The sequence below is a fragment of the Rutilus rutilus genome (genome assembly GCF_951802725.1).
Source record: "Rutilus rutilus genome assembly, chromosome: 13".
NCBI classification, from domain to species: Eukaryota; Metazoa; Chordata; class Actinopteri; order Cypriniformes; family Leuciscidae; genus Rutilus; species Rutilus rutilus.
In genome coordinates this window covers 36,323,573-36,349,018 of record NC_140218.1, presented here as the reverse complement: position 1 = coordinate 36,349,018, position 25,446 = coordinate 36,323,573, and the positions used below count along the sequence as shown (strand labels likewise).

The 25,446-nt window shown below is 38.8% G+C and overlaps 1 protein-coding gene across 1 annotated transcript; it reads right to left on the bottom strand.

The window, feature by feature from the left end:
* Window positions 1–1,457: 1,457 nt before the first annotated feature.
* Window positions 1,458–20,960, bottom strand: arl6ip5b (ADP-ribosylation factor-like 6 interacting protein 5b). The gene is made up of 3 exons (XM_084429138.1): window positions 20,441–20,960; window positions 8,467–8,684; window positions 1,458–2,802 (listed from the first exon to the last, which is right to left on the bottom strand). Exons 1-3 carry the CDS (start codon window positions 20,617–20,619, stop codon window positions 2,627–2,629), a joined length of 573 nt encoding a protein of 190 aa, XP_084285264.1. The 5' UTR covers window positions 20,620–20,960; the 3' UTR covers window positions 1,458–2,626.
* Window positions 20,961–25,446: the final 4,486 nt, after the last annotated feature.

The window sequence follows — 25,446 nt, the reverse complement described above, 5'->3', positions numbered from 1 at the left end:
TCGTCGCTTTATAAACTTAAGATTGAGCCACTGGAGTCACTTGGACTATATTAACGATGTCTTTAATACATTTTCTGGGCCAGCAAGTTATAGTGTCTTAGAAGCCTATGGAGGAGTGAGCCAGCTCTCAGATTTAATCAAAAATATCTTAATTTGTGTTCCGAAGATGAACGAAGGTCTTACGGGGTTGGAACAACATGAGGGTGAGTAATTACTGACAGAATTTTCATTTTTGGGTGAACTAACCCTTTAAGAGCTCGCTCAAGTACTGCGGAGCTAAACCATTTAGTGCTTTGTAAGTAATCAGCAATATTTAAACATTTATACGATGTTTAATAGGGAGCCAATGCAGTGTTGACAGTGTTGGTGAGTGATAAGGTTTGAGGTGAGAGACATGGGACACTGGATGAATACGGTTGTGAGCAGGTCATTTCAATTGGAAGGATACTAGATTGATTTGCTTATCGATCTCAAAGGAGGTTGCCCGATGATAGACTTACGGTCACATCTAGGAGTTTAAAGAAGGCCTTCCAAACCCTTGAAATGAACTGGGGTCCACAGTCTGAGACAATGTCTTTGGGAAGGACGTAGTGATGAAAAACGTGATTGAATAACAACTCATCTATTTCCATGGCCGTGGGTAATCTTTTGAGTGGAATCAACCGACAGGATTTGGAGAATCAATCTACCACAACAAGGATACAGGTATTTCCATTGGAAAGAGGCAAATCAGTCATGAAATCCACCCCTAGATGTGATGTTCTTGATCAAGAACTTTCTATACATTATCATTGACTCGTTATGATGTTACGCCAGCCATAAAGAAGTCCATATTTGACCTACTGAACATTTATTTCTGGCCAAAGACCACTTGATCTTGAATTTTCTATACATATTATTTAACTCCTTCTTATGTTAAATCAGCCATACAGAAGTCCATATTTGACCTGCTAAGCAAATATCTGGCCAAAGATTACTTGGGCATGAACTGATATTAGTTGACTCCTTCAGATGTTATATCAGCCAAACAGAAGTCCATTTTTGACCTACTGAACATATTTCGGGCCAAAGAGTGCTCGATCTTAAACTTTCAACGCATACTGATTTACTTCTTCTGATGATACAACAGCCACACAATACTCCATATTTGACCCACTAAACATTATTCTGGCCAAAGTGTACTTGATCACGTACTGTCTATACAAACTGATTGACTCTTTCTAAAGTTACATCAGCCATATTTGACCCACTGAACATATTTCTGGCCAAATAACTCTATCTTGAATTTCCCATATATTCTCATTGACTCCTTGTGATGTTATATTTGGAATTATGTGCATTGTTGTTTTCTCACTTTAACCACTAACAAAGTTATGTATGTAAACCTGTAATATAACCCTGACCACACACACACACACACACACAATTTGTTTTAAGCATAATAAATGATAAGAATATTTCTCTGTGAAAAATAAGCCTTTATTCAAAATTAGCACTAGGCTAAACATCTTAAATTGCTCTGCAGCTTGAGATCGCATGCTTATGTAGAAAACAAAAACACATTTTTAGCAATTCACACTCCAGATATTATCTAGGCGACCAACACTTGATCATGCATTATCTGCAATTATCAAATGAGCTTTGAAATCAAATATATGATCTAACTAGAGGCCCTCTATAAGGTTTCACTGCACAATCGGGAGTGGAGGAATGTTACCTGCAATAATATATAACACCATAAAAGGGTAACATTGCCTTCGATACCTTCTGCCAAAATTGTGCAGAAGAGAATAACTCTTTAAGCACTTGAAATATCTGGATGTTAATGAGTAAAAATCCCAATCATCTGAATTCAACCATGCATTACTTTGAAAGAAAAGACTACTACCTGAAATCTGATTTCTGCAAAAGCGCTTGTTCACTTTATTACTGACTCGTATCATGCCCAAACCTTTCCACATTCATTAAATCCCTTCAACCCAGTGAGCTAACAATACATGTGCATTTATATGATATCAGAAGCATAAAGGTTTGTTCACTGCTGAGGTTGTTAGCCAAAAAAAAAAATGAACAAAACATGCAAAACTGTATTTTTCAGCAATAAATACACTCCTTCAGATATCATAGCTCATGTGAAAACATTTAATTTGAATTATTAATGTGCAATAGATGATTGATGATCGCCACCACCATAAGGGAAACATAAGGTATAACCAAACCTATATTTTCTATGATGATAAATATTTCAAAGTGCCTTAAGTGACTTGTCTATAGAAATCTATTGAAGCTTTACAACAAATCATACACTTTTATGCAGATTCCTTTGGTTTAAAAACAAAAACAGATTGCATGTCAATGGAAGCTGCATGTACAAAGGAAACGAGTTTAGGATATCTAGCTAAGACAATAGTTTGATAGACAGTCTGAGCAAGAACTATACACATCATTTTAAATTAAATCATTCGTTTTGGTGATGTGACGTGACAAACATATTGTTTTGGAATTTGGTCATACTTTGGCATTTAAAAGATATAAGATTTGGTTGTCAAACCAATACCACAAAAAAAAAAAAAGACCTTAAGAAGAAACAGTGGCTGAATATCGTTGACACTGATGCGTTTCATGCTCAATCTTTCAGCTTGCTCTCCAAGAAATCTTGAATTTTGTTGATTTTTTCTTCTTGTTGATCCAGGAGATCCAGTATGACTCCCATGGGCGTCTTCTTTAGGCCAACACCCTCAATCTTGTTCTCCAACTTGTTCTTTATGCTGCGAAGTCTCAGAGAAGCGTGGATAAGGATCACTGAAGGGGCGAAACACAAGACTTGAGCAACAATACCTCTCTTGATGAACAGAAACTGGGCACATGGGCATATATTACATGCTTATGAGGCTGTACACTCAACAAAAGCCAACAGAGAAAGACGACTACTCTGCATTTAACGCTGTTTCTCCCTGTAGCCAGTGTATAGTATAGGGCCACTGGATGCAGTGCAATCTTTCCTTTTATTATTAGAATTTTACTTTATTAAAATTTCCTGTAAAATAAATGTACAACAGATAAATTGGAAGCCGCTTAAAGGAGAACTCCGGTCAATTTTAACATTGAGCTCATTTTTTTGTACATTTGGAGTGCTGTCAATACAGAGAACAACGACAAAAATCGGTGTTGCCTACACCGAGTTATTCTATTTTTAAAATTTGCACCCTATTGACTTCAATGGGGCAAGTAGTAAGCCTGCTTTTTAGCCTCTTAACATCCTTTAAGTGTCATTACAAGTGCACAGAAAATGTGAGTGATTCCTTCCGAGTGAACACGGGTGGATCTGACTGCAGTAGATGTTAGAGATATTAATAAAAATGAAGTTAATTCAGCCAGGCTTCAGGTTTAGTACCTATGATCACGCGCGTGAACTCGACAATCGATTACTATGGTAAACAAAGGTATGAGCGCTGGCTGAATTAACTTCATTTTTATTAATATCTCTAACATCTACTGCAGTCAGATCCACCCGTGTTCACTCGGAAGGAATCACTCACATTTTCTGTGCACTTGTAATGACACTTAAAGGATGTTAAGAGGCTAAAAAGCAGGCTTACTACTTGCCCCATTGAAGTCAATAGGGTGCAAATTTTAAAAATAGAATATCTCGGTGTAGGCAACACCGATTTTTGTCGTTGTTCTCTGTATTGACAGCACTCCAAATGTACAAAAAAATGAGCTCAATGTTAAAATTGACCGGAGTTCTCCTTTAAAGGGATAGTTCACCCAAAATGGCATTAATTACTCACCGTCACGTCGTTCCAAACCTCTAACACTTTCGTTCATCTTCCGGAACACAAATGAAGATCTTTTTAATGAAATCTGAGAGCTTTCCGACCCTCCATAGACCTGTCACTTTGATGCAAAAAGTTCATAAAGAGATCGTAAAACTAGTCCATATGAATTGAGCGGTTTAGTTAAAGGAACACTTCGACTTTCTGGGACTTTAGCTTATTCACCGTATCCCCCAGAGTTAGATAAGTCCATACATACCTTTTTCATCTCCGTGCGTGCCGTAACTCTGTCTGACGCACCCGCCGCTAGCCTAGCTTAGCACAAAGACTGGATGTAAATGGCTCCAGCTAGCATACTGCTCCCAATAAGTGACAAAATAACGGCAACATTTTCCTATTTACATGTTGTGATTTGTATAGTCACAGTGTGTACAAATAACAAGGTCATATGAGACACAGACATTTTTTAAACGTTTAAATACTGGGAACTATTTTCTCAGAAGGCGAAGCACTGCTACTTGGGCGGAGTGATTAGCGCAGCACCCGGGAAGCGCCGTTCCGTCAACAAAACCAACGTGACTAACTAGCTAGTAGCGAATGTGAGGAATTGTCAGAGGATTTTTATTTGGTATCAAACCAAGATCCAGAACCATATCGTTTTGAGCCAGAATACACAGACGAGGAGTTACAAACTTTGGAAGCTGATAGACAAGATGCCGAACAGACTGAGGTCGAGGGGAGAATCAGAACGGGAGTAGCCTACTATTTCACAAACAAGGTCACTGTTTCTCAAAAATGAAAACTGCCCATGTTTTTTTTAGCAAGTTGAAGGCTACAGTCCTGAAAGTTACCTTTAGCGCCGCTTATTTGTTACTGGGGCGATAGAGCGTGTTTGTGACAACACAAAACTAACATTACAGGGGATACATGGAGCCCGGGAACAACTGTAATAGTAGTGAGCACCCTATTCATGTAATAGTGTCACTAAGGTTACATTACATCTAGCTAATGGCACTGTAACAGTAGGCTAGTCATCTAAAAACATAACGGAACACTTAGCGCAGCCGCAGGTGATCCACTTTGTCCTGTCTTTACTATCGATGGGATGGCCGTATCCTTCAGCACACGTTTCATGGTCCGTGTGGCAAATTCCATTTTTTCAAAATAGTCGTCCTCAGTGAAATGTTCTGAGCAAACGCGATAGTCCTTGATGATGTCTACAGGTGTGTTTGGATCTATATCCAGAGCAAGTAGCCATTGATTCATCAGGTCAGCGTTTTTGGTTGGAATTCTATGAAATATCATAGTATTACCTGGTCTCCCCTGTTTATTGTCGCAGCTCTTTACAATACAGCGAACACCCATGATTGTAAACTTTGCATTTACTATCTAGTAATTGCTGACTCTATTACTCCAACTCTGAGCGAACTCTCTGCTCCTCACCACGGCGCTTCTCGGGTGCTGCGCTAATCACTCCGCCCAAGTAGCAGTGCTTCGCCTTCTGAGAAAATAGTTTAAAAAATGGTGTCTCATATGACCTTGTTATTTGTACACACTGTGACTATACAAATCACAACATGTAAATAGGAAAATGTTGGCATTATTTTGTCACTTATTGGGATTAGTATGCTAGCTGTAGCCATTTACATCCAGTCTTTGTGCTAAGCTAGGCTAGCGGTGGGTGCGTCAGACAGAGTTACGGCACGCACGGAGATGAAAAAGTTATGTATGGACTTATCTAACTCTGGGGGATACGGTGAATAAGCTAAAGTCCCAAAAAGTCGAAGTGTTCCTTTAATATTTTCTGTAGAGACTCAATCGTTTTATATGATGAACATATTTAATTCAGCCATTTATTCACATATATAGAAGCTCAACTGAACATGCACGTTTGAGCTTCAGCAAGAACCAATGAGGTTCAATCTTGTGGGTCCAGCATGTTCGGTCGAGCTTCCTTTTATGTTTGCTGATCAATGTTTATATGTGATTAAAAGCCTAAATTAAATCTGTTAGATCATGTGAAAGCTCTCAGATTTCATCAAAAGTATCTTCATTTGTGTTCCAAAGATGAATGAAAGTCTTACGGGTTTGGAACGCCACGAGGGAGAGTAATTACTGACAGAATTTTTAATTTTTGGGGTAAACTAAAACCCTTTAATTCTCAGACATTTTTTGTCTTTAGTTTGTACAGAGTTATTTTTAAGATCCCATTACATGTTTACTGCTGTAAAAGGCTCCTGCAGTGGTTTTAGGCAGAGGGATGTTGCCAAGAATCTGATCGGCGACTGTCAGCAAGTGCTAAAACGGAATATACTGTAATTAGCTAATGGTGTTTTGTGTTGCCATAGCAACATGCAAAACACTCTTCTAAATCTCTTCCTGTTTTACACAGCAACACAACATACTCATGCAGCACGAGTCTATCCTGAGTGAATAATAATCATGTCAGGTCTGTTATTACGAATGTCAGTCGCTGATATAGTGTAGTAGCTCAGGTCCTCCAATATTACACGGATAGTTCACAGTAAAATGACAATTCTGTCATCATCCCTCCTAGATCATTTCAACGTACTCCTCCCGAACTTTGTTAACGAAACATAATTTAGCGTACAATATCATTGTGTTTATTCTAAGCGCGCTGCAGTTTTGTTGTCCGCTGCTTTAAATGCTCGAGCGCTTTAAAGCAGGATGGATTCTGATTGGCTGTCAATGTTTTTATCATTCATCAGCTGGAAAAACTAATTCTGAAAGTGATTCCAACGATATTGTTTCTCTGTGCCGTTGCCGTTATAGTTGTGGTGTGAACACTGCTATACTTTTATATGCTTTTTAGAACTTTATCGTTATCATTATAGTTATCAACCTTGGTGTGAACGGCCCTTCGGAATGACACGAGTGAGTAAATGATGACAGAATTCTTTAGTTTTGGGTGAAAAACTGAAACCATTGAGGAATCTGCTTTTCATAGCAAATTTGATAGTAAAATTAGTTACTTTTGTCAAACATGATGAGATGCCAACAGGCTTTACTGGTGTAGAAAAGAGCTGTATTGTTCTACATAAATACCACTCACTTGATCTGAGTAAACTACAGGGATGGAAATTAGCACCCGCCACCAGCCAAATGCGGGTGATTTTGTGTTGTGGCGGGTAAACTCGCTTCACCTACCGGCCACCGTGGCGGGTAAATAAAAATATACTGTTTCACACAGACGGCGGACACTTTTAGAGGACATAAGTGTACGCTGAAATAAAGTCTTTCACCTCAGAAAAACTGACTTTCTTGTCCTGTCACGTCAGCCGTTATCCTGTGCTCGTAGCGAACACTCTTCAATTGCACGCGCATGCGGCGGCGCGCGCTGTGTATCGCCTCACTGTATATAAAGTGCAAAATAAACTACGAGCATGCAACGCCGTTACGTTGTAAATTACACAAAATAAAAGTAATGCAGGGATGATTTTCATACTATTCACCAGGAGCAGTTTCCATGGTTCATTAACAGTTATTGTTAATATTGTGTATTCACCATGGTAACTGTAATTTCCATATTAACCCCAAAATGCCACTTTATTTTTCTTTGTGTTATTTTTTATATTTTTAAATGACTCTAGTGGCTCATACCAACATTGTATTAACAAAAACTAGTTTGGGACTGCTATTTAATAGCTTTAGCATAGGCCTAATGTTTATTTATTAGTACTAGTCTTTACTATTAGTCATATTCTTACAATTTATGTTAAGTAAAGGGGGACAGTACTTGTGTGTGTGGAAATAGCCGGTTTCAATAAAACTACATTTGCCTTTGACTTTGACTGAACATTTGCTCTCACTTTGCGGAAAAAAATATTGGGATATATATCGTATATCGATATTCAGCCTAAATAATCGGGATATGACTTTTGGTCCATATCGCCCAGCCCTAGTTTCATTGTTGGGACTAAAAACCTAAAACTGGAAGCCATAAAAGACCACGAATCATTCAAATGCCACATCCAGGTAAAAAAGAGAAATATATATAAGAGAGAAAGAGAAAATGTCAGTATTTCATTGAGACTTGAGATTAAATAAACTGCTTAAGTATTGTAGATCCTGTAGTATTAATTTCCACATGCAGTTACACATTGTCGGTTAAAAACAAGAAAGTGGCTGGTAAAAACATTGAGTGGCTGGTAGATTTTGAAATCCACCAGCCACAGTGGCCGGTGGACAAAAAAGTTAATTTCCATCCCTGGTAAACTACAACACTTTTGCAAAATAAACAAATTATTCACACTTGAAAATATATATATATTTTTTTGGTATTGATTGGTGGTTGAGGAGATTCCCCCCCTCTATGAATAGCGCTTTGAGTGCCGAGAAAAGAATAATAATTATTATTATTGATGGTTCCATGAAGATCCTTTAACATCCGTGGGACCTTTCCATTGCACAAAAGGTTCTTTATAAGGATATAAGGATTTACACTAAGAAACAAAACGGTTATTTTAAGAACTGAAAGGTTCTCTGTGGGACTTCAGTGCCATTGCTTTGGTTCTCTTCAGGAACCTTTATTTTTAGAGTGGGTGACAAATACGTAAAGATTGTTCCTACAATGGCACTGGTGACATAAACAAGACATAAACAGAAATGACATGATAGTGCACTTGTAATAAGGCAGTGCAAATCCAGGAGATCTAATACTAGTACTCACAGAGCATTGGGAATGTGATGCCGAAGAGAAACACCATCACTCCTCCACACAAGGACAACAGGAAGTAGCTGATTCCCATCACACCCACGACAAACAGGGCGGGATTTTTCTTCTTGAAGTTCTTGATCACGGCTTTATTCTCTCCAGCCCACACAGAGCCCGTGAAGACCAGAGCCACAACTGCCCCACCGAGAAACATGCCCAACGGGTTCAGGAAACTGAAAAACACACACAAGTCATTTAATGCACAGCAATGACATTAATTAATCAATATCATTGCTATTATTACATTGTGTTAAAGTCTGCTGTATGCAATTTTTTGTCTACAATTTGCCGGCTGCTTGTTTTCTAGCCTCATCCACCTAAAATCTCATTGGGCCGATGCACTGCTCCTTACCTTATGTATATTAATCCGCAAGTATTGACAACAAGAGACTGACTGTGGAAATCACATTTGGTGTGGACAGACAACTCGTTACCATATATTTCCCTATAAATGAATGATCAATATATTAAAAGGTTTAACAGTATATTTAAAAATATACAGAATAATATATTGTGTTAATATATTACAGTATATTGAATAACACATAAGGAATTGACGCTTTTTTTGCGGCTTAATTTTAACATTTGCTCTTCTTTAACAGTCAAAAGCAAAGCATGCTGGGAACTAAATCTGTTCTAACTCATTTCGTGAATGTGTGTATATGTGTGAACATACATTCAAATTTATATGGGAACATGTTCGTGCAATATATGTACACAATAAAGGATAAAACTTTGTGATTACATGTAATGCTATTTTTGTCTTCATTTATAAATATATATATATATATATATATATATATATATATATATATATATATATATATATATATATATATATATATATATATTAATATATAGCCATACATGGTCAATGCATACATTGCAGTATATTGAAAAATATAAGCACTAGTTTCCCATATATGGAAATGTATTATGTAATATATCCCAATATATTTTGCAGGATATTCCCATATATTTTTGTTCCGTAAGAGTAGGAGACTGTGTTAAGGGCTGTTCACACCTAGGATGATAACTATAAAGTTTTAATAATCATTATATTTCTATGAGAATAGTGAAGGCTACACCCAAGCCATACCAATAACAACACAGAGGAACGATCTGATTTGAAACACTTTAAGAACAATTTGTATTTAAAGCGACAGACGTCAAAACTGCAGCACAAATCTGCTGGTGTGGAAACTATAGTTATCGTTCCTGGTGTGAAAGGGCCTTTAACCCTCTGTTTTAACACAATGTAAGAAATGTGGCTGTTAAATAATAAATAGTTACAGCTCAGACCCCAAACAGATGTAGGGTAGGTGACAAATAATGCGCGTTTAAATATTTGTTGGTTACATATGAATGTGCCAAATTTTCACTGCAAATTTACACTCAGGTGGCACTGAAGCGCTTCTGATGTGGCAATTAGTGTCCACACACAGAATGTTTAACGCTGCTCAGAGGATGAATGCATTCACACAGCAACTGAGCAGCACAGAGCAGTCTGGCCTTACCAGAAAGTGTTTTAGATGATGTGACTGATCACCATTTATTCTAGGTTTCCAGATATTTAAATGACCATTTATATGTCAATTCAACTCAAAATGTATATACACTGCCCAGTGCCCAGCCCTAAAAAATGTGCTTTAATCACCTAGTTGTCATGGTATTTGCAGTACAACTGTATTATAAATGGTAATCAATCCACTAAAAAACATGGTTACAACAATTTTACTATGGTTAATTTTCGTAAGGGTGTTTATCAGTCAAATTCATTTAAAAATGTAAATTCAACAGGTATGAAATATGATCAGTTAGAGAAAACATCTCGGGTTCCTCGTGTAACCATGGTTCCCAGAGAGTATGGAATGAGACGAGTCGAAGATGATGTGATGGGGAACATATAAAATCCCCTGATCAGCTTAGGCAAGCAGATTGTATATGCTGTTAAAAGGGTTTAATACAGTGATATGCACACAAAACAGGGCAGGCAGTCTCAGCTGGAGCCCTGTCATTATAAGCAGGGTTTAAAATGAACTTTTTCCACTCACTGGCCAATTTGGCTGCATAATTTTTAAGTTACCGGCCATTCAGAACTTCTACTAGCCATAAAGGGAAAAAAGAAATAAACCAGATTAACTACGTCACAGCTTTTTAAAATCTTAGCTATTGCTTCAATGCAAATGAACAAGCGCCCCATTATTTGTTGCGTAGTGGCGGGCGTGTTCAGGTAAGCCAGATATGAGCAGATTCTGCGCAATATGCTGCATTTAATATATCATGAAGACCCACGAGTTGAGTATTTGTGCTACATCTGAAACTCTCGTTGCCCAGACATAACATGCGGTGCAAAAGAAGGAATTTCAAGATTATAAAACTTTATGGGAAGTATTCTGTGAAGACCATTGAGCTGCTAAGCAAATGTCCTGAATAGACATTCCTCTTGCCCAAGCCCAAGATGAAGCCAAACTCCTAGTGGAGTGGGCGCGCACACACCAACAGGGCATTCAGCCTCCTGAGAAACATGAGCTAAGTGGATGGCTTCCACTATCCAGAGCGAAAGCCTCTGCTTTGACACCGGATAGCCTTTCTTAATACTCCCATACCAGACGAAAAGCTGTTGAAGTGTTACAACCTACGGTCTGAACGGAGTTAGGAGCGTATAACCTTGTCTAGGTGTCAGCCAGTCTTTCACCCCAAGCACCATTAACAGAGAGAGCTTGCATATCCCCTACTCGCTTCCCATATGCTAGCATGAGTAGTAGCGCTCAGGGATGGAAATTAGCACCCGCCACCAGCCAAATGCGGGTGATTTTGTGTTGTGGCGGGCCTACCGGCCACCGTGGCGGGTAAATAAAAATATACTGTTTCACACAGACGGCGGACACTTTTAGAGGACATAAGTGTACGCTGAAATAAAGTCTTTCACCTCAGAAAAACGGACTTTCTTGTCCTGTCACGTCAGCCGTTATCCTGTGCTCGTAGCGAACACTCTTCAATTGCACGCGCAAATGTGCCGGCGTGCGCTGTGTATCGCCTCACTGTATATAAAGTGCAAAATAAACTACAGGCATGCAACGCCATTACGTTGTAAATTACACAAAATAAAAGTAATGCAGGGATGATTTTCATACTATTCACCAGGAGCAGTTTCCATGGTTCATTAACAGTTATTGTTAATATTGTGTATTCACCATGGTAACTGTCGTTTCCATATTAACCCCAAAATGCCACTTTATTTTTCTTCGTGTTATTTTTTATATTTTTAAATGACTCTAGTGGCTCATACCAACATTGTATTAACAAAAACTAGTTTGGGACTGCTATTTAATAGCTTTAGCATAGGCCTAATGTTTATTTATTAGTACTAGTCTTTACTATTAGTCATATTCTTACAATTTATGTTAAGTAAAGGGGGACAGTATATGTGTGTGTGGAAATAGCCGGTTTCAATAAAACTACTTGTGACATGTCATATCTGGCTTTGACTTTGACTGAACATTTGCTCTCACTTTGCGGAAAAAATATCGGGATATATATCGTATATCGATATTCAGCCTAAATAATCGGGATATGACTTTTGGTCCATATCGCCCAGCCCTAGTTTCATTATTGGGACTAAAAACCTAAAACTTGAAGTCATAAAAGACCACGAATCATTCAAATGCCACATCCAGGTAAAAAAGAGAAATATATATAAGAGAGAAAGAGAAAATGTCAGTATTTCATTGAGACTTGAGATTAAATAAACTGCTTAAGTATTGTAGATCTTGTAGTATTAATTTTCACATGCAGTTACACATTGTCGGTTAAAAACAAGAAAGTGGCTGGTAAAAACATTGAGTGGCTGGTAGATTTTGAAATCCACCAGCCACAGTGGCCGGTGGACAAAAAAGTTAATTTCCATCCCTGGTAGCGCTGTCTTAAATGAGAGCACTTTCAGCTCGCTTGCATGACGCGGTTCGAGAGGAAGGCTGTTCATCGCTCTGAGCACCAAAGACAGGTCCCAGACTGGCATTAAACAGGGGCAGGGAGGGTTTAATCAACTCACCCCTCCGCAGAAAACTATTAGAGCATGTTTGCCCAATGATCGTCCCTCAACAGTGATGTGAAAGGTGGCAATAGCGGCCACATGTACTTGTAACGTAGAGGATGAACTGCCCGCATCCGGTCGGTCTTGCAGAAAAGCCAGGATCCCTGGAGTGTGTCAGGGCTTTCGACCAGGTAGAGAACACTTTCCATCTGAGAGCGAAGAGTTGATGGCGCTCTTGCCTCCGCTATCGTGTTCAGCACTCTCTGCGAAACACCTAGCGGACTCACGCTGCGCTGACCTGCCACACATGCTAATCCCACCGCTACGGCCCGGGATGCAGATGCTGCACCTCGCCCTGGGATAGGAGGTCCTTTGTCAGTCACAAACTGGTCCATCAGCTCCGGAAACCACAGTTGGTTGGGCCATTTCGGCGCAACCAGTAACAAGATTGCCCTTTCCTCCCTGATTTTCTGCAGCACTAGCTTCAATATATTTACAGGAGGGAAAGCATACTTCTGTTTCGCGGGCTCCCTGTCCAGGGGTGTCCGACAGAGAAGAGAGGGCAGTGAGTATCCTACTCCGTGGTGAAGAGGTCGACCTCCGCTTCGGCAAACAAGGTCCACATCAGGCGCCCGTCTGAGGGTGTAGCCTCTATTCCCCGTGCACCACACCCTCTCTGGACGGGTCACCCTGCCCGGTGTATCAACTGCCCTTGTCCAAAGCAGCCTCTGGTCTATCCTCAATAGTAAAGGTCCTTGCACGCCGAGTCCGAAGTTTTCGTATGCGTTTTTTCGTATTCGTCATTCGGTGGCTCTGACTTGTCAAAAGACCATTCAAAATGCTTGAACGCAGAAAATCAAATCCGGTCAGAATTTTTTTATGACGGACGAAAGTTTTGGAGGCCTAAACGTGATTGACAAAACAAGAGGTCGTATTTAATTTTTAACGTGCGAAAATTCCGGACGCGAATTTGTGTGCAAGGACCTTAATGCTCCCCCAGCCTGTAAAGAGCCTCCCTGGCGATTGATGAATGCCGCCACCACCGCTGTGTTGTCTGTTCGAATGCTCTCACAAACAGCAGAATTTCCTGCAGAACAGCCTTCATTTCCAGGAGGCTTATATGCCACTGACTCTGGGCATCCGACCAAACCCCATAAGCCGGTCTGCCATCACACAGTCTGACCACCCTCTGTCTGAATCAAAGACGGCAGGCAGAGATGAAGGATCCAAATGCAGGGAGATTTTAATGGAAATAAACAATCATAACATAAATCAGAAACAAAACAACACTGAGGAAAAACAAAGAAAACACTAGGAAGACACCTGCATGACATCAAACAACGACCGGACAGAGAACCAGAGAATACAAGGGCTATTTAGGGCTGGGTATTTTTCACAAATTTCACAATTCGATTCGATTTCGATTCACAAGCTTGCAATTCGATTCGATTTCCATTACGATTCGATTCGATTCAATATTGATTATTTTGGATATCAGGTGCAATACAGGGCAAATTTTCTCAAGGAAAACAAATCTCTTAACTATTATTATAAACTATGGGAGTCAGTGGTAGCCTATAGGCTTCATTAACCTACTATAATATTGAAGTGATTACATACATAACTATTATTTGGATACAAACACTTAAATTACACTTTTATTTATTTTTATAATAATAAAGTTATATGAAATTATATAAACATTTAAATGGTGGCTGTCATAAAAAACTTTCCAGATTTATTCAAACATGCATTAAATATTGAAGAACATTAAAAATTATAATGAATATGTAATTTGGTGCATATATTTAACAAAATGCTCCTCTCTAGAGTTAATTTTTCTAGACTAACGAGTTTATGGCCACTGGATATGGTTTTTCTGAGGTAATGTGATGTTACATGACATTGTTTACTGACGTCTTTCCACGGTTGAAACACTGAGCGATTCCATGTCACATGATACGGACTTCGATAAGTTGTACTCTATCTTTTAACACACTTTCAGATGCTCATTCATGCTTATTTCGCGCTGTAACTGGTGTTATTAAGGCGGAAGAGAAGGTCATGTGCTTCTCTAGAGCTGAGCCAGAGCGATCTCACGCCACAGCGACAAAACGGTATTTATGGTTTTGAATTTCGTAATAAAATGGATGTAATTTGAAATCTGAGACTTTGTTTCATATCAATAGTAACAAAACACAAATATTATTGAGATTTATTGGATGGGATGCGCGCTACAATGTTATTCATTCATCAACTGAAAAGAGGATGACTAATCGATTCTTGGGATTTAAGAATCGATATCGGTTCGTAAAAATGAGAATTGATTAAAATTGAGAAATCAATATTTTTTACCCAGCCCTAGGGCTATTTAAACAGAAATGGAAAAAACTACAAAAGTACAACCTGGCCACAGGAAACAGGAAAGAATACAGAAACTAGGCACAGAAAAACTTCAAAATAAAAGTCCTGAGAGCGCAAGACACAGAAGGAGATCTGACACCCTGCCCATACTGATCCCCTGATCGTACATGGTCCTGTCGAACCAGGATGGCAGCGTGTCACGGCATGCGCTCGCGCAGTGATGTAGTGGTGCCTGGAGAAGTGGGTATACTCTTAATTTATGCCTCCAATTTTTTTTAAGCGCCCCAGGAAAGGATGAACGCTCTGTGTTATAAACAGTGATGTAAGATAGTCTTGCATATAAGTTCACCCCAAAATGGGCCAGTATAGTATTTACACATTATCACTTAACTTTTGCTGCTTGACTTCACAGAAAAAGGATCATTATACAATTAATATTAGCCACAGGAGGTGCAGTTTTTGTAATTAATACTGGCTTTTAATTATTTATTAATACTAAATAATTATGAATTTTGAGTGACTATTCCTTAGTCCATCCACATATGAAAATTGGACGACTATTCAAGGGATCACTGCAACACTGTCTTTACTGGGCGCAGGGCCATACGCAGGGTTTTATAAAAACCGAGGTCCCAAAAATTATTTTGCTAGGGGGGTTCGGGGGCATGCCCCCTTGAGAAAATATAGATTTTCCTGATCTCGACATGTGCATTTTAAGGTGTTTTGAAGGCCAAAATAAATGGACAACAGTAGCTTTAAAAGCATGTGGGCAGTAGCATGAAGTATTTTATCAGATATCTGAGAATCAGTTTAAATGTCGCAATGAATGATCCACACTACAAAATGGAAATGCAGAATGTTTATGCTTATTGTTGACAATACACAATCACATATTCGAAACAGGAATGGCCTTAAATAAGAAATGGTTCAAGGATTATTTTGCATAGATGTTACATTTCAAACAAACGCCAATGCAATCCTTCTGTGTCCAGACCAGAGGCATATGAGCAATTTATATGAGTATCAAAGATCAGTTTCAGCTACTTTTTCTTTCCTAAATTAATCAATGTTTTTGGACTAATATGTTCATTTAATCAATGGTTCAATTGCTCATTCATAAAGACAGTCACTTGTGCCACCATCTGGCTTAATGATGCAAGTTGCGCAAACACAGACAAGTGAAGTGATACAAACAGTGAAAAGTCTAAGTGCTGATACTGGGGAAATATTCAAATACATTCGAGGTAACGTTATACAAATACATTTATACATTGTATTTATAATAATAATGGCAATATATTTAATATGGTGCTTGTGTTGTTAAATTGAGCTTATAGTTTCCACTGTCTTTGATCAAACTGTTTATTTCTGTCGGTCATTTAAAACTTCGATCGAAAAACAGCTGTTCAGTTTAGCTACTTCTATTATCGTTAACTCAAGCATGAAGCGTCGCGTTGGGATTCGCGCTCGGCTCGCGCTTCTGTGAGTGAACATAAATCCCGCTTGCTTTGATTGGTCTCAAACATTTTGACATTGACGAGCGGGTGTTTGAGTGCTGAAGCAGCTCAGATGAGAAGGTCGGTTATCGTCACGATGGGCAAATCATTGCAGCACCAAATTAGAGTTAATATTAGGCAATTATTTCACAACTTTCATTATATAGGCTAAACTAAAAACAATTACTGAGGTCCAGACCTCGGGGACCTCAATGGTGGGTACGACCCTGACTGGGTGTTTTCACACGCACATCAGAGGGGATTTAGAAGTGGGTATACGCAATGCCGACTGAACAAGAAGTGGGTATACGCCGTATACCTGCGTATACCCTGCACTACACCACTGCGCTCGCGTTCTCCGCGCTTTCCACGCTGAAGTCCTGAGCGGCAAGCCGAGGCTGCAGCTGCCCTCAATCCCATCAGTCTCTGGAAAGACTTCAGAGGCATGGCTTGTTCTAACCCACCCGAAATGCAGCCAGAGCATTGAAAACAGTCTGAACTGGTTCTGGTGACAGCCGCACGACCATCGATCGAAAGTCTAAAATCATTCCCAGGAACCAGGAACTGGTTCAAAGTTGGTTCAACTTGCGAACCTTCTCAGAACCTGTTTGTTTTTCCACTGACTAGAGAGCCCAGCGAACAACGTCGTCATTACGTCACTGTGTACGTTGCCATACGTCTTAGCTTCCCCAGAAACGTTTGCGCCAACTTCAAGCATAACAATTACAATGGCGGACTACATCGTCTTTCTGCAAATGTTTCTCCTGGCTTTGCGATCCTATATTGGGGTCAGAAGAAGACGTTTAGAATCCATCTTTCTTCAATCATTCTTTCTACTAGCTAGCGCTGTGTTTTTAGCAATGGCGGTCACTTTCCCGTCGAGTTGTTGGTCACAATAACCCCGCCCCCAGCCCCCGACGTAAGCATGACGTGGTGAAAGAACGGTTCTAGTCCAGCAAAGAGTTGGTGCCGCTTTGGAACCAATTTTCCTGGCCGAGAACCGGTTCTTTGGCTGTCGAAACACAAAGAACTGGTTCGCGAGTAGGCACCGGCTCCGAACCGGCACCAGCACTGCCTTGGTGGAAAAGGGGTATGAGAGGGCAGGAGCTTGCTCTTTAGGGCATGTTCCCTGACAGACTAAGTGTGCGAGAACTCTGAACTCTGGAAGTTTGTGTTCCTCCAGCACCTGCTGTGAATAGGAGATGATGCCTCAATCGTCCCGGTTGTTCAACATGCGCATCCCACTGAATCTCAAGGGGGAAAGCGCTGCACTTATGCATGTTGTAAATGTGCAGGGTGCCAAAGCCATTTCCCAAACGGCAGAGCTTTGACCTGATAAGGGACCACCTCGTACGCGAAGCCTGTGATGAGGGGCTATGAAGGTGCAAGTACACGTCTTTCCAATCCATCTCTATAAACCAGTCCTGGGTTGAATATGCGCGAGGACCTGTTTTACAGTGATCATCTTGTACGAGCATTTCGCCAAAGCTTGGTTTAACAGTCTTAGATCCAGAATGGGACGCAAGCCATCGTCCTTTATTGGGATTGAGGAGATAGTGGCTGTTTAGACCACAGTCTCGTTGGTCTGGCGACATCACTTCCACTGATGTTTGGCCAGAAGCGTCTGGATTTCTGCCCGAAACAGAGGAGCGTTTTGCTCAGACACTTCTGACGAGACCGAGGCCCGGAAAAGCGGGATGGTCTGCGCACGAACTGAAGCGTGCAGCCGTTTCTTATGGTACGGCGAGCCCAGTCCGACACCGGCATCGCACTCCGGCATCATTCGCGACTGCTTTTGGACTTAAGTGAATGTCTTGTTTTTCCAAATGAAATCAAAAAGCATTTTATCCAATTGTCTGGTAACTTTAGTCAGTCAGTCAGTCAGTCATATTTATTTATAGAGCACATTTAAAAACAACAGCTGTTGGCCAAAGTGCTGTACAAAGTGTACACAAGTATCCTAATGAGTAAACATAAAACCACAAATAAACAATGCACAATACAAGTGCAATACCACTACGCCCACTTATGACCATAAGCAGCAGTAAATAAGTGGGTTTTAAGCAAAGATTTAAAATCAGTGTATGTTGGTGCAGTCTTTATGTAAGATGGCAGATTGTTCCAAAGCTGTGGCGCGGCCACTGAAAAGGCACGATCTCCTTTTAATTTTAAACGTGTCCTTGAACAGTCAGCTGTAGACTACTGGTTGACCTAAGATTTCTAAAAACATTATGGTGGGATGAAAGGAGATCAGAGATGTATGGAGGAGCCAGTCCATGCAATCCCTTATAAACAAACAATAGTGTTTTGAACTCAATACGATGTTTAACTGGAAGCCAATGGAGAGAGAACAATACTGGCGAAATATGTTCTCTTTTCCTTGTTCCAGTCAACAGTCTAGCAGCAGCATTTTGGACTAGTTGAAGACGTGACAGTAGGGACTGTGAGACACCCAAGTATAGTACATTACAGTAGTCTAATCTTGATGAAATAAAAGCATGTATCACAGACTCCATGTCTCTGGGTGATAAGGGGGGATTACATAGACTGATCTGGAGATTCCTTCAGCTTTTGACAAAAGTACCCGCGCCCCTGAATTGACAGATCCCTTTGTAACCACATATTAAACCTCTTACTAGTTTTGTTAATAATCGGATTGAAGTTTTAATTATTACACAGATATTCATATTTACATATAACAATTCTTCAAGAGGAAACGGAACTGATTTATTCATATTCATTCTTAGCCCTGATACATCTGAAAAATCTTTTATGCATTTCACTGCTTTAATGATTTCATTCCTTCATCTTTAAAAAATAAGGCAGTGTCCTCTGCAAACCGACACAACTTAAATGTTTTCCATAATGCTGTAATTCCTTGAAAATGTACTTTTTTTTTTTTTTTTATGTGAAGTGCAATTATTTCTGTTGCTAACAAAAACAAAAACAATTTCAAATCTGCCAGAAGTCCCCCTGGCTAATTTATATTTTATATAATTTGTATTTTATTTTTTGTTAATTTTACAGAACTGGTTCATCCTTTGTATAGTGTTTTGATAGTTTTTTTTTTAAATAACTGCAAAACCCCTCAAATTTTATTGTTTGAAGTCAAGTCACCTTTATTTATATAGCACTTTTTACAATACAGATTGTTTCAAAGCAGCTTTACAGAGATAACAGGAAAATAATGCAACAAAGTTTGTTTCTGCTGTACAGAAGATCTATAAGAATATCTATACTATAATATCTTTATAGAATATCTATAAAGAGTACAGCAGATCTATAAGAAAAGAGTGTCACAGTCCAGCTTAAGTAAGTTCAGTGATGGTTCATTTTTGTTGTAAAAAAGTTATTAATTTAGTTCATTTATATATAGCCACTCTGGAGAAAACGGTGATGTCATCGTTCAGCTCAGTTCAGTTATCATATAATAATGTCAATGCAGGCAGATCAATATTATTTTTGAATATTAAGTGTTCAACTAAGCAAGCCAAAGGCCAAAAAAAAAAAAAAAAGTTCTATCAACAAATTTAAGATAAAACTATCATCTTAACCATATTCATTGTAGTCTACCATATATCTAGTATCAATCTAATATTATTACTAATGTGTCTTCATTGAATAAATCCAGTCTGTTCCTCGTCTATAATATTTTCTAATCCTTTTTTGTTACAGAAAGTGACTCACCGATTCCAGAAAGCTGGGAAACACAAGGCCAGCGCGAGGCTGACATGACCACACACACACACACACACACACACACACACACACACCAGGGTGGGTCCGTGTCAAACACATTCCACACACGAACAATACATATTTCACATGTCTTGTTGATAACAATACGATTTTAAATCCTATCTTTAACGTCCTGAATTGAAATAATGGTGCATTAAATGGAGGATCTCTTGCTCTAGCCGAGCTGGCTGCGCCATTTATGCAAGCTTCTGAAATTATGTACATTTATACACAGATTAAATGATGCATTCACTAATAAATATACATAATTAATATGCTGAAGATATTTACTTACCCGACAATCAGAATTACGACGATGGCGACAGCAAAGTAATTCGTCTGGAAATAAAGCAGGTTGTTGATGACTCTGTTGTTCCACTTGCTTAAATCTTTCACATCGGGTTTGGAGAATCGGTCGAGGCCAGGGTAAAAGTCCTGCCACTGTCTCAGCGGTGCGACCTCCATCCCTGCCATGATGATGATCGGATGATCTGATCATTGACAGCTCGGATGCCAACGGGACCGAGCAATGACGTCACGTGTGTGGGAAGAACGCATCGATCCGGGGAACACAAGTGGGCGGAGTCACCGGCGCGAGCGCTGTCTGTGATTGGTCAAGTACAATGGATCAAAAATAATAATTATCCTTGTCCCATATTGTGGATTCTCCAATTCAGTAGCTGTTAACGTTTCTCAGTGTCATTATTCATAATTTATTAATTAATTACTACACAGTTCAGCAGTTTGGATGTCACATGGTACGAGTTACTTTTCTTCTGCTGTCAAGATCTCAAGATGCCGTCCAATCTAGCGTCACATCCGGTCTAGAAACTGTGCGTCACAGTTGTTGAGCTAAAATAAATACATATGGCATCAAGATATCTAAAAAGAAAGACATTAGGACTGAGTTAAACTTCACTATCATTCAGTCATTTGAAAAGAAACTGAATTCTCCTTAACTAGACGTGTGTTGTTAGTTAAAGCTCAGGGTTTATGCTGCTCAAGTGTTAGATATAAAGCCTACCTACCTCACTAATTAAAACGACAATCAATCAATTTGTGTGTAGTATTAAGGAAAAAAATGCCACAGACATTTAATGTTAAAGACAACAGTACGCTTTATATACCGTTATATTCTGCCGACTTCTTCAAAACTTCATGTTGGCATCTGTATTTGTAATAACCACTCGACAGTACAACAGAAGTACATGGGGTCAAAATGATCAAAACTAGGGTTAAGCAAAAGGTTTAATCAAAGAACAAACATACAAAAAGCATCACACAGACTTGCATAAATACATTTATATATATATATATATTAATAACATTTTATATGTATAAAAAACCCTATATATCTCAACATACAGGCAAGCATTAGAAAAGTAAATGTAAAGCATGGTGGAAAATAACTTAGCTTCTGTGTGTCTGATATTCCAGAAGGCTTTGGTGCATCTTTTAATTAATCAGAATAACTGTGGTGATGATGATGAATGATCACTGCAAATATTGTAAAAACTTATTTTGTGAATTAGATTTGTTGTCTATTGACATTTATACACACAAAATGAAAAGTCACATCAAAAACAGCACAGATCTCCATCAGTGACCGAACAATGAGAGGGCGTGACGTTTATTTTCAGTGTTTAACCCATCACTCAAACAGAGAACAAAATGAAGACTTATCATACAGATTACAGGCTCTTCATAACTTTTTATTCCCCAAATTAAAGACAGTGACACATCAGGGAATGCGGCAGTAACGTATGAATCTTTTCACAATATCTATTAGTCACTAGTAGAAGTATTTATGATTTTGCAGTCCCACTGAAATGGTAGAAAGCTTCTCCCACACAGTATAAAACTAATAAACCCATAAAGCAGTAAAATATTGATATGCTCTAAATAAATGTTCATCTCTCAACATTTCAACGCTATAAAAATAGTTTACAAATCTGACAATTATTCAGTAGTGAATGACTTTATTTAGTCATTTTGTCTTTAGTTTGCCAAGCATCAGTCAGCAAAAAAAAAAAAAAAAAAAAAAAATTGTGAACTAAAATAAATAAAAAGTTTCCTCTGAAAAATCCAGACCCACACAAGGCAGAGCAAGAGTTTGAATGAGGGGGTTTTGGGACAAAAACCAAACCCTTCTGTGTAATCATGGGAGATATTATTATTTTCTCAAACACAACATTTGTTAGGCAAGAACCAGCACCAGCTTGAATTTCAGGAATCAGCTTTGCATTACAAACAAAGCTTTCCACACGTGTGAGGCGTATCCATACAGGTGTGTTACTTCAAAACATCACTGACGATTACAGATCGCAGTTTAAAACCCTGAATTGAGAATGACTTCTGAGAGTTACCAAGGTCACTATGAACGTTTCTGTGTAATCTCTGCTCAAGAAAACTGTCTGGTTTACACAAATCTACTGAACTAAAGCCAAACCAAGCACGATTTCTAATGTGAACAATCATTGGAGAAATCAATTTGGCAACTAATATACACCACAGTGTGTGTGTGAATCCGTGTAATAATCCAATAGTGTGTGTGTGAAGGCAGGGTTCACACAATAAATGAAGTGAACTGGCAGCTTGTGTCTTGCTTACATGCTTGATTATACAAAGAAAAAGAAAAGAAGTTTAACAGAACAGCACTTTTGATTCCAGGCCTATGGTTTTATTTCTGCTATTAGGCATTAAACGCTCTCAACGAGGCAATTCCTTCACAGATCGCAACATGCACACGTTCACGGCATTTCAACAAGGATCAAAATCTCTCGTCACACTAATAAACACAAAACAAAGACGCGAAGAGAACTCAACAGTGCTTAAACCGAGAAAGACCGCGACTTCTACTCTTGTTAGCTTAAGGACACTTAGAGGATCGTATGGACTGACGGACACGGTGAAGCATGGATATCATCACAGAGTTAGAGGTGACGCATCACTCAGACTGACGGGAAAAGGCCACAGTGTTGGAAGAGAGTCTCCTCATATCAGGACAGAGCTTCTGGGGCTTCACTGATTCGGTGTAACTCCACATGCAACATTGCAACATTTTGCACCCAAAACCTCTTCCAATTTTTTAATAATTTGACCCACAAGACTGGCTTTCATTGCGTTAAAGATAAGACCCACACTTACACAAAGTCAAAGTAAAGTCTTTAAGCCAGCCACACATCAGGCGATGTCCGATTTCTCCCCTTCCGACAATCCTGGGTAAAGTCCCGCTTATCTTGATGGTTCTACAGATTATCTTATCAGATTTTCCTGTGGTGTGAGGCGTGTTATGTATGGACGAATACATTTTTAGATAAAGATAATTGCGACTTTTTATCTCATAATTGCGAGTTTACATCTCGAAATTCTGACTTTATTTCTCAAAATTGCGTGATATAAAGTCGCAATTGCATGTTATAAAGTCCAATTCTAAGGAAAATTACTTTTTTCCTCAGAATTGCATGTTTTATCGCACAATTCTGACTTTATAACACAATTTTAAGTTTATATCTCGCAATTCTGACTTTATAACACAATTTTGAGTTCATATCTCGCAATTCTGACTTTATAACACGCAATTGTACGTTTATATCTCGCAATTCTGACTTTATAACACGCACTTTTAAGTTTATATCTCGCAATTCTCACTTTATAACACCCAATTTTAAGTTTATATCTCGCAATTCTGACTTTATAACACGCACTTTTAAGTTTATATCTCGCAATTCTGACTTTATAACACGCAATTTTAAGTTTATATCTCGCAATTCTGACTTTATAACACACAATTTTAAGTTTATATCTCGCAATTCTGACTTTATAACACGCAATTTTAAGTTTATATCTCGCAATTCTGACTTTATAACACGCAATTTTAAGTTTATATCTCGCAATTCTGACTTTATAACACGCACTTTTAAGTTTATATCTCGCAATTGTGACTTTATAACACGCAATTGTAAGTTTATATCTCGCAATTCTGACTTTATAACACGCACTTTTAAGTTTATATCTCGCAATTCTGACTTTATAACACGCAATTTTAAGTTTATATCTCGCAATTCTGACTTTATAACACACAATTTTAAGTTTATATCTCGCAATTCTGACTTTATAACACGCAATTTTAAGTTTATATCTCGCAATTCTGACTTTATAACACGCAATTTTAAGTTTATATCTCGCAATTCTGACTTTATAACACGCAATTTTAAGTTTATATCTCGCAATTCTGACTTTATAACACACAATTTTAAGTTTATATCTCGCAATTCTGACTTTATAACACGCAATTTTAAGTTTATATCTCGCAATTCTGACTTTATAACATGCAATTGTAAGTTTGTATCTCGCAATTGTGTGTTATAAAGTCAGAATTGCAAGATATAAACATGCAATTCTGAGAAAAAAAGTCATAAATGTGAGATAAAAAGTCGCAATTACCTTTCCATTAGCGGAAACAAGCTTCTATAGTTAAGAGTGACTGAACCTGCTCGGAGGAACGTCGGAGCCGCCCCGATCGCGAATCGAAAATATTCAACATGTTGTTTGTTAGCTGACAGAAGACTTATCATGTGAAACGAAGCGATACCCAATCAGAAAGCGAGCTGACAGAAGACTCACCTCCAGCGACGCGTGACATGCAAAGTCCACGTTCACACCGACTCCACGACTTCATCACGTTTTCGAAGACACGTTACAGAGCAGTTTACTTCCACACGCTGCTCCTCCTCAGGAGTGTGTTTCCCAAAAGCATCGCTAGCCAACTATGTTCGCAACTTCTGGCGTTATCAGCAGTTCAACGAGTCTGTGCTTCCCGAAATCATCGTTCCAACGAACGCATCGCAAAGTTGTGTGTTTGGAACGACACTCTCGATCTGTGATTGGAAGCAGAGTCTCTAGATTGCATGACATGTGGACTCAATAATCCTTATCTTGAGCCAAATAAGCAAGCTGACATTCAGTACAATCTGTATATTTTATTTAGAATACATACAAATGTCATTTACGTCTTTTAGTTTGTCAAGAGATTTAAAGCGTCGTTCTTGAAGAGTGCGCATGTGTGAACGAGCTCTAGTGTGTAAGAACGAGCCTGTGATCGAATCTGGAAATAGAGCAAAATAACTGAGAAAAATTAGAAATAGTCCTCAGATGCCGTGTCCGTAATTTATAGCAAAACATCTAGCGTTAATTCGATCTCAAACAGATTCATTAAATTAAAGGGTTAGTTCACCCAAAAATTAAAATTCTGTCAGTAATTACTCTCCCTCATGTTGTTCCAACCGCGTAAGACCTTCG